The 12,636-nt window shown below is 43.0% G+C and overlaps 1 protein-coding gene across 2 annotated transcripts in view; it reads left to right on the plus strand.

The window, feature by feature from the left end:
• The first annotated feature begins 4,354 nt into the window (after nt 1-4,354).
• Nucleotides 4,355-12,636, plus strand: part of SLAIN1 (SLAIN motif family member 1) — a 62,177-nt gene continuing 53,895 nt past the window's right edge. The window contains exon 1 of one of the 2 annotated variants that reach the window (XM_043581147.1): nt 4,355-5,200. In XM_043581147.1, coding sequence (XP_043437082.1) covers nt 4,578-5,200 — 623 coding nt within the window. In that variant the 5' untranslated portion in view covers nt 4,355-4,577. The remainder of the gene's footprint in view (nt 5,201-12,636) is intronic. The other variant, XM_043581156.1, reaches the window with a different exon arrangement.

The following is a 12,636-nucleotide window of genomic DNA, read 5'->3' on the forward strand; positions in this document are numbered from 1 at the left end:
TGGCTATTGATTTCGCCTTAGTCAATAGTTTTATTGATTAGCCACTGAGACCAGAGCAGGGTATTCTGGTAGGTGCTGCCTAAGACTGGAAGAGAAATACTGCATTTTATAAGCCTGAACCCTGAACCCATACTGCCTAGCTTCAAATCCTGGTTCTGCTGCTTACTGGCTGGTTCAGAGTGTTTGACCTCTCTGTGCTTCAGTTTCCTCATTTATAAAAGAGGAATAATAATAGAAAATAGCTCAAATAGTTTTTTGATGATTAAACGAGTCCATGTGATGTAAAGGATTTAGAACAGCTACTGGCATTTGGGAAGCACCAATTGCTACTGTTAAGATAAATTGTAAAAAATTTCATTTTAATGGCAACGATAGATACGTGAGCTATTTACAAAAATAAAACAAAGTGACTACAGGGAAAACAATATTGACTAGAAATTAGAGCTGGATGCTGTATCCTAGTCTATTGTTTCTTTGATACATCCTATATCCTGGCTGATAAATGAGTATCACACTACTTGCCCCCATGTCCCACCGTTTGATAAAGAGAACCAAATGGAATAAAGCTCACTTACCGCATGAGTCTTCCTAAAATTTTTAGCCCAAATTGATTGCCCCTTCTTGGGCACTCTCTATGCTGTTGACTCATATTTTCATCATGATACTTAACACACTAAGTCTTGTACTATAGTAAATTCTTGATGTGCTTCTTTCTCCAACTAGATAAAGTCTTGGTGGTGGAGACACTGTCTTACTCACTTTTAAAAATCATCTAGCATTGTGACTTGGACATAATAGACATGTAATAAGTGTTTATTAAGAGGGTTCTGACAAACTTAGCTTGACAAATACATAGAATTATTATCATTATTACTATTATAACTACTACACTATGTGACTTTACAGGGTGTAATTACGTGGGCTGTTGGCATGAATTCTAGGGGTAGAGTTGGGTGGGGTGTGAATGGAGCAGACTGCATGGGGATTATTTACATAAATTGTGGCTTCATGTATTTTTGTTTTCTCTCTGCATTATACCCTTACATTAAAATGCACACATTAGACGCAGCAAGTATTTTTCTAGCTTTTAATTGGGTCAGATGTGAAATAATTAATTATTATGGGGTTGCTAAAAGCCTTCTAATTCTTCCATGTTGTTACCACATGATAAATGAGGCTTATGAAAATAACTACTTAGGTATTTGTCCAACTTCCAGCTGAAACTTGGAGGTTTATTTATTTATTCATTTATTCTTATAAAAAATTTCAATGTGCCTTTGCTACGTGCTAGACAGCGCACTGGGGCAGTGGGGACCCGCAGTACTCAAGTCCATTCTGTATGGATAAACAGGCATTTTCCTTAAGAGGCAAACAAAATCAAACACTGTACTCTGTCCGAATGAACTTGAAAACCCTGTTGGGGATCTTTGATCTTAGTTTAACACATTAGGTGTTTTTCTCTTCTTGCAGTAATCGGATCTATCAATTTGATAAACATAGTGCTCATATTAGGATATGGAAATGTAGATGGAAAATCTACATTTAAAATATATGGGGCTTGCTCTTAGAGGACTTTTACTCTAAGGACAAGGGTATAAGGAGAAGAGTGGCTGGGCCACTAGAGACTGTGCTGAGAACTGTCATCATTTTCATGCCTGAATGTGGGCAAGTAGCCTAACCTTGTTAGGTCATCAGTAAAACTAGGATAATAGCAAGCTGTTCCTAGATTTCCTCAGAGAATTAGATTTACAAACTCAAGAAGAAACAATGCTCCCTTTGTAATTCTGTGCCTAGGTCAATTTGATGTCCATAAACACTATTAGAAGTATACGTGAACATACATTTTCTCTCCTAAAATTCAGTAGAGTGACCCAGTGACCATGGTTCTGAAGTGTAAGGAATGGGAGGCACCAGAGAAATATGCCTTTATTCATCTCGTTGTGAATGTGTGACGTCTGGATGTTTCTCATCAGTTTATCGTATTTCAAATACATTCTTAATGCAAAGTTCTTAATGGGACGTGTTCTTTCATGTTTCATAAACCTCTGAAATCATATATTTCATTTAAAATAAAAATAATTTAAAATGGAGCCACTAGGCATTCAATTTCTTTCAAAACACAAAGCTTTACAAATTTGCATCAAAATAAAAAATCAAGACTGCTTAATTAAAACCTTGACACCATCAACCTCTTCAATTATGTGTTAAAGAGACAGGCATCCTGGGGATCCCAGTTAAAATCTGTGTACATCCCAATTGTCTCTGCTGTGTGCACATGAGTAGTTCACAGAGGGGGGAAAAGAGGTGCTTTAATAGAAAAAAAAATATTTAAAATTTCTCCAGACATGAATCATTTCACACTTTTTCAAACAGTTAGGAAGAGGGCAAGTCTGTCTTTTCAGAAGAAGAATGAAGAATAGAAATTTAGGGCAGAATGTGTCATCTCTGTTCTATGTCTAAATTTCAATGAATGCTTTCTTTCTGAACACTAAAATTTTTATCTGATAATTGTTACTTAGAAAACAATTTCTAAGACTTGACCACTGGTTGTTTGGATGTATTCTGTAGACCATATTGAGTAAATGGGGGAGGAGCAGGCTGTTTATTTCACTCCGCTAGGGTATATAAATTTTGTAGTGAAAGGACTGCTTTTCTTTACATCCTAATTCTTGTTGTCTTTACTATTATGTGCCTATTCTCAGTTTCTTTTGCTAATGTGGAACCCAGCAGCTCTTTGTTCTCATTGTGTCTGTTGTCTCCCTTTCTTTGTGTTGCAGGGATACTGCTACCCGCATCTGCCACTGAGCATGCGGGAAAAATCCTTCAATAGATTCTTTACTTAGGACTTTCAGTAGTATTACTCCACTTCTCCAGGTTTTAGTAGTCGCCAGAATATCCAGAAGATAGACTGAAACTTGGAAAGGTGATACAGGTGGTTAAGTGGTGGTCTAGCAAGCTGGAACTCCAGATAGGAAGGGTCAGGGCAGCTGCCACACATGTTAATCTAATTTCTGGAGGCTCTCGCCAAGCAAGTTAAATGCAGAACACCCACCCTACAGGCAGAAGCTAGAGATACAGATTGATATCTGAGAAGACCCAAGTATTTCTGAACAGAGCCATATCTAAAACCAATGAATGATAGGATGTGCTAGCAGCTCCAGAAGGATGCGGTACATTGTTACAAAGATTGGTATGTAAAGTCCCCGAGAAGGAACTTTCACTAGATAGCGTATCATCTGAGGATGAGAACCAGTTCTGTGCACTTTTCTTATAATAAAATCTTAGACTTTTCTCTGTGCTAAACACTTGCAATGCTAAGTCAATATTAATTGAATGAAACTAGTGATTCAACTCTTCTGCTTAAAAGCGTCCCCCTTCCACCGCCCCCCTCCCCAAGCAGATTTGCCAATGGTTTCCAAAAGATGTAAGGAGAGCAGGCTGGCAGGCAAGATTAGGGATATTGGGATGGAGGTCTAAGGTTTTATTTTTCTCTGTCGTCTCCCGCTCCGTAAGTCTGACCTAATAGCTTGTAAATTATTAAAGAGATGGAGCACTGTACAATTTTACTCATGTTTCGCCCATAATGAGTCTTGCTTTTTTTGCTCACTGCTTGACGGCCAACTCGTGTCTGGCACAGTTAAGTGGTCAAGGATCTTTGGTTTGATAAATGTAAGAACATACATAGTATGGAAAACGTTCTTGTTTCATTATAACAAACACTGGCGGTAACAAAATAATTTAAATTTGACTACTTTAGAATAAACTAAACACTTGGCTCTTTAGCAGCTGGCCACTGTCTTCGAAGGATTTCTTCTTTCTTCTCCGCCTCTCTCCCACCATTTTGTTTCTGTATTACCAATTAATGGATTAATAGCATCGTCTCAAAGTCTTTATGTTCCACGTTTTCACTTTTCGGCCCTTATAGTTCCCTGGCCCTCTGGTTCTCTATAGGTTTCATAAACCAGTGGCTAGTGGCTAAGTTCCTTCGGCACAAGAGCTCTTGGACGGTAGCAAACCACCTGGCACAAGGTGCACCCCTCTAGAGCAGGCACCTGCAGAGACTTTTTTGGAACCCCGCCCCTGATTCAGAGATCCGCGCAGTTCGCACTCTCCGCAGCTGCGGGAGGAAGTGCCTGTGACGGGAAAGTTCAGGCCAGGTCCAATCAAGCACCGTGGGGTTAGGTGGCGGAAGCGGGGCCTCAGGACCCCAGGACTCCAGCCCAGGCTGCTAGCGGGGCCCGAGGGAGCTCCTCTTCCACCCCACCGGCCCCGCCCACCCGGCGTTCGCGCCCCGCCCCGCCCCCGGGCCGCGGCTAAAACCCGGAGCCGCCGCTGCGCCCAGGGGACCGGAGGGACGCTCTGAGCATGTGCAGAGCTGCTTGGCGGCGGCTCCCTCGGCCGGAGGCTGGGGCTCGGTGCTGATGCTAACACCCGACTCGGCCTCTACCCCAGCGTGGTCGGCGCCCCGGGCCCGGGCGGCTGGGAAGGAGCCGTAGCCTCCCCGCGGCCCGAGGAGCAGGCGCGGCGGTGCGCCCCCACCCCCCCCCCCGGCGGCCGCGGCGCCCTCGGGGCCCACGATGATGGCGGAGCAGGTGAAATGCGCCTCGGCAGGGGGCGGCTCCGGAGCGGGCTCCGGGCCGGTGGTGAACGCGGAGCTGGAGGTGAAGAAGCTGCAGGAGCTAGTGCGTAAGCTGGAGAAGCAGAACGAGCAGCTGCGGAGCCGGGCGGCCAGTGCGGCCGCCGCCCCGCACCTGCTGCTGCTGCCGCCACCGCCGCCCGCCGCGCCGCCCCCCGCCGGGGCCTGCAGCCCGTTGGGACCGCGGAGCCCCCCGGCCGTCGCCGCCTCGGGGGGCCTGGGGCTGGGGCTGGCGTTGGGCGCCGGGGGCGGCGGCGGCGGCAGCGGCGGCTCCAGCCCCGCGTTCCCGGGGACCTACTGCCTGCCCAGCCCGGCGCCCTCCCTGCTCTGCAGCCTGGCGCAGCCCCCGGAGGCACCCTTCGTCTACTTCAAGCCGGCGGCGGGCTTCTTCGGCGCGGGCGGTGGCGGGCCGGAGCCGGGGGGCGCGGGGACGCCGCCGGGGGGAGCCACCGCGCCGCCCTCGCCTCCCTCGCCTCCCTCGCCGCCCCCGACGCTGCTGGACGAGGTGGAGCCGCTGGACCTGGAGAGCGTGGCCGCTTGGCGGGACGAGGACGACTACACCTGGTATTGCCGAGCTCCGCTCCCTCCCCGGAACCCTGGCCTCCGAGGCCCCGGGACGGCGGGGAGGGCGTGGGCTGGGAGGAAGAGGGGGACCTCGCCATTGCCCCCGGACGTGGTGGCCTGGCAGGTGCCCAACTCGGCGACGAGCTGAGGCTTTTCATGAGGGCGGAAACCTGTTTCTCATAGCTCAGGCTGACCCAGCTGGGGATGGATTGGTCCCCTCCATCTCTCTGTATTCTGCTTTCTGCTGAGTATTCGGTCCCAAGCTCCTTTTTCGCATTAACTGAAAAAATATGCCGTCTTTTTGCTACCCAGTCCTGCGTTTTTCTCCCAGTCATTTTTGGGAGTAACGGGGGATGGGCAGGATTTGGCCTCAGTTTGCGACCGTTCCCTGTCTTTTCTCCCCAGCGAACGCTGGACAGGCTTTGCGTATCGTCCCTTTCCGTGGCATCCCGAGCCGCCTGGTGATGGATCTCTCCTTAGAGATTCGTTCTTGCAGTTTGACTTGTGCTGTCGCATGTCCTCTTTTGCTGCATTTTCATTGATAGCTTCTCATTTCAAAGACTGACTTGGTTTTTGAAATGTGCTGCCACCACCGGCTTTCCTATCAGTACTGATGTCAAAAAATGAGGGCTTTTCGGGGAATGGAGTGAGCAGCTTGAAAACACTGTTACTTAGAAACCAAGGATCTGTCTTTAATTTTTTTTAAAATCAAACTGTTGATTGAATAAAAGTGAGATTAGAGAAACTTTTAAAAAATTTTTTTAGAAGCCGTAAGTTGGTTATCAGAAAACTTGTGGCTGGTAGCATCTTTTCATTTGAAATCTGGTTCGCCCTTTCTGTGTTCCAACCGTGACTCACTTTGGGGAGGTCTAGTTCCCTTTTCATGCTGCTTACTCGTGGAGTAAGTCCTTTCATGACTGATTTCTTTTAGTTGGCTCATATGCTTTCCTCCGTCACTAGAGGTAGTGGGATATGGTAAGATGAGCAGAAGCCCCAGGTGAGGTAGAACTTGGTCCCTGCAGGAAAACCAACAGCATTCACCTCTGCAGAGCTATGTGGCATGGAATGGTTGTAGTCCTTTTATCTAGGGTCGTTTTACTTAGGACCCTTCCTGTTTTGGGTCAGCTGGATTTTCCTCACTCTCTGTGTTCCTGTTGCATGAACACACAGCGGGAATGAGAAATGGAGAACCTTCCTGGTTTCCTATTGAGAACTGTAGTGCTTCTTTAGACTCTTAGAACTCAGACTGCAAAAGTTTAGTAACCAATTGATTTGATTGGGAGAATCAAAATGTACGGGAGCTACAGCAAAGCAAACTCCCCCTCCCCCTCCCCCTCCTCCACAGTACTCGTCCAAAGCAAACTCCTCCTCCCCTCCTCCTCCTTCGTACTTGTCCGCAGCTGTGCTGGTAGCTCAAGTTGTAAAAATCAAAACCGCTTACCACTTTGGGGAGAGTTAAGCCATTCTTTAGAAGTTACACCTTTATTTTTGTGAAGCCCAGGCTGTATTGTAAACGCAGTTTCAACCTGAATATGGTACTAGAAGATGCTCTCATGCTGGTTGTTCTTGGGTTCTATGAAAACTATAAGCCCTTAGGCCACTTTCAGATTATTTTATGTTGATTTAGTCCCCACTTGGCCTTCCCTAGAGATAACGTACTTAAATAGTAAAGGAGAACTTGTTTGTGTTTTTGATCCTATGCGTTAAAAATATTAGCATTTTAAAATGTGTTATGATATACTTACTGTTGTCTAACTATTGCTAGAATTTTGGTATGTAGGCTTTCCTTTTGTAGTTTTCTGTTCTTCAAAATAGTATTGAAATGACTTTGAAAAACAATGACCTCCTTAGTAGGATTACTGTTAGCCCTTCAGATGGTTCCCAGTGAATGTAAATTAATTATAGCAGGTTCTACTGATTTCACTCATCGAGTAGTTAGGTGACTGCTTAAATCAGTGCCTTGACACTTTACAAATGTTTCTCCAGACAAGTGGCATACTGTTTTATGGAGTATCTTTCTCAAAACAAACCTAGGATTAGAATCTCATGTGGAAAAACAGAGGGATCATTACTCTCAGGTGGGATGTAACTTAAAAATTTAAGGTCGCCTGATTTACAGAAACCTTTCATGGCGTTTTGTACACTACGGTATTTTTGTATTGCAGTATTTTGGCCTGTTGATAAACAAATAAACAGGGTCTGATTTTCAAGTTTAACCCGCTTGTAAATGCTTGCAAAGCTCTGATTTTCCTTCATCACTGCAAACTGTTTAAGTGCCTGTCCTGTAGTGTCACAGATAAGGTGCTTTTCACTGGATTCCCTAGATGTTTGCAGGGAAGCAACGTATTTTTATTTCCCCTGTTAAGAAACAACTGTAGTGGATAAGAAGTAACTGAATATTTTTAAAATATCTAAAAATAGTTTTACATTTTCACTATAAAAAAAACACACAAAACAACACAACCCAACACAGAAGTGAGTGTCAAGTCACAGGAGTCTCCCCTCTTGTTCAGTTCACTGCCATGATTGAGTTTACCCCTGTTAACATTCTGTAGATCCTTCAAGATCAAAACATGATTATACCAATCAATATGCAAATATACACACCTCAATTTTTTTACTTACCTTTCACTGAACATATCTTGGACATCTTTGTCTCCCTGTGACAATCGCATCATTGTTAAAGTAACAGTAGTAAGGATCGGCTTACTGTTAACATATTGCTTATAATTTTTCATGCATTTTTATCATGATTTCATCCTTGGGGGCTAAACAAAATTGATATTTGATTATTTAGAATAGTATTTCCCACTAAGATGTCTTATCTTCAGGAAAGAAATTCACAAACTTAGATTAATTCTTGAATATTTTAAGAAGTTCTTTCCTATAGGTCCATTTTATTCTAATAAAACTTTGGACTATAACTGTTCACATTTTATTAACCTGGACAACTCTTGGCTCAAGAGTTATGTGTAGAAGGAAAACAGTGACTCGTAGAATCAGTATTTGCTTGATGATGGTTGATTAGTTAATGAACGATCAATCAGGCCTCTTAGATCTTTTCCCCAAACAATTATTTAATCTATAAGCATCTTCTGTTTACAAAAAACAAAAAACAAAACTTTGTAAGAAGGATGGTGTGGTCTGCTTTTCATTTTGATGAAAAGCTTTGAAAGAAAATAATGGTCTCATGTCTTCAAATATTCATCCTAGTTGAATTTGAATTGTTTGATTTTGCTTTAATCTTAGCACAAGGCTGTTAGAAATCAGTGTCTCAGAAAACTAGATTTTGGTTCCAGAACCTTAATTCTTTAATCCATCCAGTTGTTTTGATCCCATAGTAAACTTCTCATCCTGCTCTACGGAATCTTCAGTGATCTTCCTACTAATTTGACAGCCTTCACTTTCCAGAAGACCCTAGGTGAGAAAGTAAAGGGGGAATCTGTGAGTGTCAGGAGCAAATACAAAGGTCCAAGGATTGAAGTGTTGATACATACATGGACCGTGTGACTGCATGATATGCCAGCCTGTAAGAAGGATGGTTTCAGGATCACTGTCCCAGTGTCGCCAGGCTGAGAGGCACCAGTGTATAAGGAGGAGAAATCAGATTGGTATGAAGTGGTAAGGGGAGCAGTAAGTTAACTGTGTACTAGACCTTTCCATGACCCATTTCAGCTCCCCTGTTTCGTGATCGAGGGACTGAAGCTCCAAGGTGGAATGATTTCCAAAGGCTCCACCAGTTAGTTACTGAAAGGTTAAGACCACATTTCAGGTTGTTTACACAGATTCTGAAGCGTTTACACCACTGATATTTTCCCCTAGCTTGGTTATGACCCATTAGTGTGTTATAAAGTCAGTTTAGTGGATTGACCAGCATTTCTTTTTTAAAAAATGAAGAGCAGAATATAAAATCAGAATGCATCGTGTCTTATAACACAAATTTGTCTTTATTAAACTTCAGTTTTACATGTGTGTGCCCTGGCTTGAAGTAGTAATTGTATTTGTGCGATATGATCACAGTCAGGAAAATTCAATTTTACACCATTTGAAAGCAAGACAGTCTTGGGGAAAGTAGGTGGAGAAGCACAGCTCTCTGAAGATAGGGCAGCACTGGGGAAAGTCAGGTCTTGCACACCTCAATCAGGAAGACAGGTCTATATTCAGAAAATGCCAAATAAAAATATGCCAGCTAACATAAAATACAGTCCCACAGGGCCTTTATTTTACTGAAGTGGCAATTAGAAGAATATTGAGACTTACGTAAAAAGGATGTGGCAGAGGTTTTGAACTTGCCCAATTGGAAAGGACAGGAGAAAAGTTTCATAATTATACAAGGGGGAGAAATAGTGATATGTACAAACTAAGGAAAATTTAATGAATGAGATATTCATCTTTCATGTGTAACACCCAAGACCCTGGACAGCTGGCTAAATCATTGCCAATTCTTTATCAGAGCTGCTGAACACCTTGTACTATGCATATGGCACAGCTAAATTAGACCACCTAAACTGTTTTTTCCATAATTGATTTTCAGCGAAAAGACCAGAGGGTGCTTCACTTTCTGACAATGCTAATTGAAAACCTGAGTGTTTTCTAGAAGCAAATGGAGTTGACTGAAGCATGTGCTGAGGTCTTTGAAACACTGCAGTGAGACATAGAAATAAAAATTTAAATTGAACTGTGGAGGGTTGGGGGGAGAGTCTTATAGGACAATTCCATAACTGAAATTTGGATTTCATGTGTCCTTTTAATAGCTTAGTGGCGGAAAGTTTGCTTTGCAGTGGCTGACCATTTTGACCCTAGCAGGTGCTGGTGAATCAAACACTTGAATTTGACTAAAGATTGATCGATTGTGCTTATCAGTGCTAATGTTTTATTTAGCTTTTCTTAAAATAGAACTTGCGATGATTGAAGACTCTTAAATTACATGTCTGAAAACTGCCACATATTACTTCTCAATGACAGGTTCCTAAAATCTGTGTATATATTTTGCTGTGTCATTTGTTTTTGTGTTATCAGAAGGATGACTTTAGAACCAAATGTCTACTTGAGAGTAACTGAGATTTCTGGGTCGTTGTAATACTTCCTTTGAAACCTTCGGATTATTATTTTGGTTATTCCTGTCCCTCCCCATGTTAGCACTTGTATTAAGTGAGGCCATCAAGAATGAAATGTATGGAAAAGAAGAGATTCTGCGAGAAAACTAACCGTTTCTAGTCATGTGTTTTTGGAAGTTATTGAAGCAAGGTTAAAGAAACTTAAGAGTGTGACATTTTAAAGATAGCTTTTCTAATATTTGAAGAATTCTCAAGTTTTAGATGAAGGTTTTTCTTTTTTTTTTTTTTTTTAAATTTTTTTTAACGTTTATTTTTTTGAGACAGAGAGACAGAGCATGAACGGGGGAGGGTCAGAGAGAGGGAGACACAGAATCTGAAACAGGCTCCAGGCTCTGAGCTGTCAGCACAGAGCCCGACGCGGGGCTCGAGCTCATGGACCACGAGATCATGACCTGAGCCGAAGTCGGCTGCCCAACCCACTGAGCCACCCAGGCGCCCCTAGATGAAGGTTTTTCTTATATTCTTGCCAGATTGTAATATAGTTTCATCCATGAAGCTATAGAATTTGAAAGAGCAGTTTGGAAGGCAGGAGGTATGCTGTATTAATGATGGCAAATTAGGATACTGTGATGACAAATAAGGTGATTTTTATGACTTTTAGGAAGATTGGAACCATGTAGGAGAAATACAAGTTTTACCTTGCTTATCTAATTTTGGAGTTATGTTGTACTCAAGGAGTCTGGAGTTATGTGATCTCCATCTGCCTTTTTTCTTTATTTACATCCAGCTCTACGCCTAGCCATAGAAATAGTAGGCTCAGAGCTATCCTGGGTAGGTTGTCTGGAGACTGACTGAAAATGATCACTTGGTTTTTGTTTTTGTTAAGTTTGTGAGAGAGAGAGGGAGGGAGGGAGGAAGGAGGGGGGGAGAGAGACAGTGTGAGTGGGGGAGGGGCAGAGAGGGGGAAAGACAGAGAATCCCAAGCAGGCTTAGCACTGTCAGTGCAGAGCCCGAGGCTATTCGGAGGTTGAACTCATGAACCGTGAGATCATGACCTGAGCTGAAATCAAGCCAGAAGCTTAACCGACTCAGCCACCCAGGTGCTCCTGAAAATGATCACCTGTCTTCATATCATCCATTTGCACAATGCTTCTAAAGTTTTATTAAGGTAATGCAACAAATACGGCAAGGCTTTTTATAGAAAGCAGCAGCCCTCTATCGTTCCTACCTCTGAGTCTTCCACAGAGGCATCACTTGATACTCGTCTGGCTCTGTGTTTCACTTTTTATTTCTAAACAGTCCTCCATACTGTCTTAGACATTTGTAGACTTGTTTTGGAAGATGAAGACTAAGCTCTCTTCTCTTCACCCCCAAACCGTCATATCTGCTTTCCTTACTCCTAATGGGATCTTTGGATTAAATCCTATGTAACGCCTGTATTATAACTGTTCTTAGCTGAGCCCTGTGAATTGTGTGTTACATTTATTTTCCTCTAATCTCTCTGTTGCTCCAAGAGTTAGTAATGGATTCTGTTTTCCCCTTCAATTTCTTTAATCCCTATTACTAATTTTTTAAAATACTCTATAAAAGCCATATATTCCTTGATTAGGTCATATATATCTGACAGTTTCTCTCTTTTTTTTCCCCCCCTTTTTGAGGAAGTGTGTGTGCAAGTGGGGGAGAGGAACAGAGGGAGAGAAAGAATCTTAAGTAGGCTCCACACTCAGTGGGCTTGATCCCATGATCCTAGGATCATGACTTGAACTGAAACCAAGAGTGGGATGCCCAACCAACTGAGCCACCCAGGCACCCCCATTTGAGTCTCATATCTGTTTTAAAAATTTTTATGCCATTCCTTCTGGAACTTTTAAGCCCATTGCTCTAGTCTTTACTGTTTGCTTCTTAGGCTGCAGGCACAGTGCTGTTTCTATGGGAATTCTTTAGGTTTCTTGCCTTTGTAGGATCCCCCATTTTTAAAATTCTTTGTCTTCATAGTTCATTTATTCTGGTAGGTGGGACACAACTTCTAATAGCTTTATGAGAAAGGGCACATTTATGAGAAGTACACTGTGAAATCTTGTATATTTCAAAATGTCTTTATCAGGGTGCCTGGGTGGCTCAGTTAAGTGTCTGGCTTTTGAATTTGGCTCAGGTCATGATCTCATAGTTCATGGGTTCAAGCTCCACATTGGGCTCTGTGCTGGCAGTATGGAACCTGCTTGTGATTCTCTCTCTCTCCCTCTCTGCTCCTACCCAACTCTCATTGTCTCTGACTCTCTCAAAATGAATAAAAAAATAAAAATGTCTTTTTTCTCATAAAGATTCATAGTTGGGCTGGATATAAAAGTCTAAGTCAGTTACTTTTCCTTATGTTTGAAG

The sequence above is a fragment of the Prionailurus bengalensis genome, chromosome A1 (assembly GCF_016509475.1).
Source record: "Prionailurus bengalensis isolate Pbe53 chromosome A1, Fcat_Pben_1.1_paternal_pri, whole genome shotgun sequence".
Taxonomy (NCBI): Eukaryota; Metazoa; Chordata; class Mammalia; order Carnivora; family Felidae; genus Prionailurus; species Prionailurus bengalensis.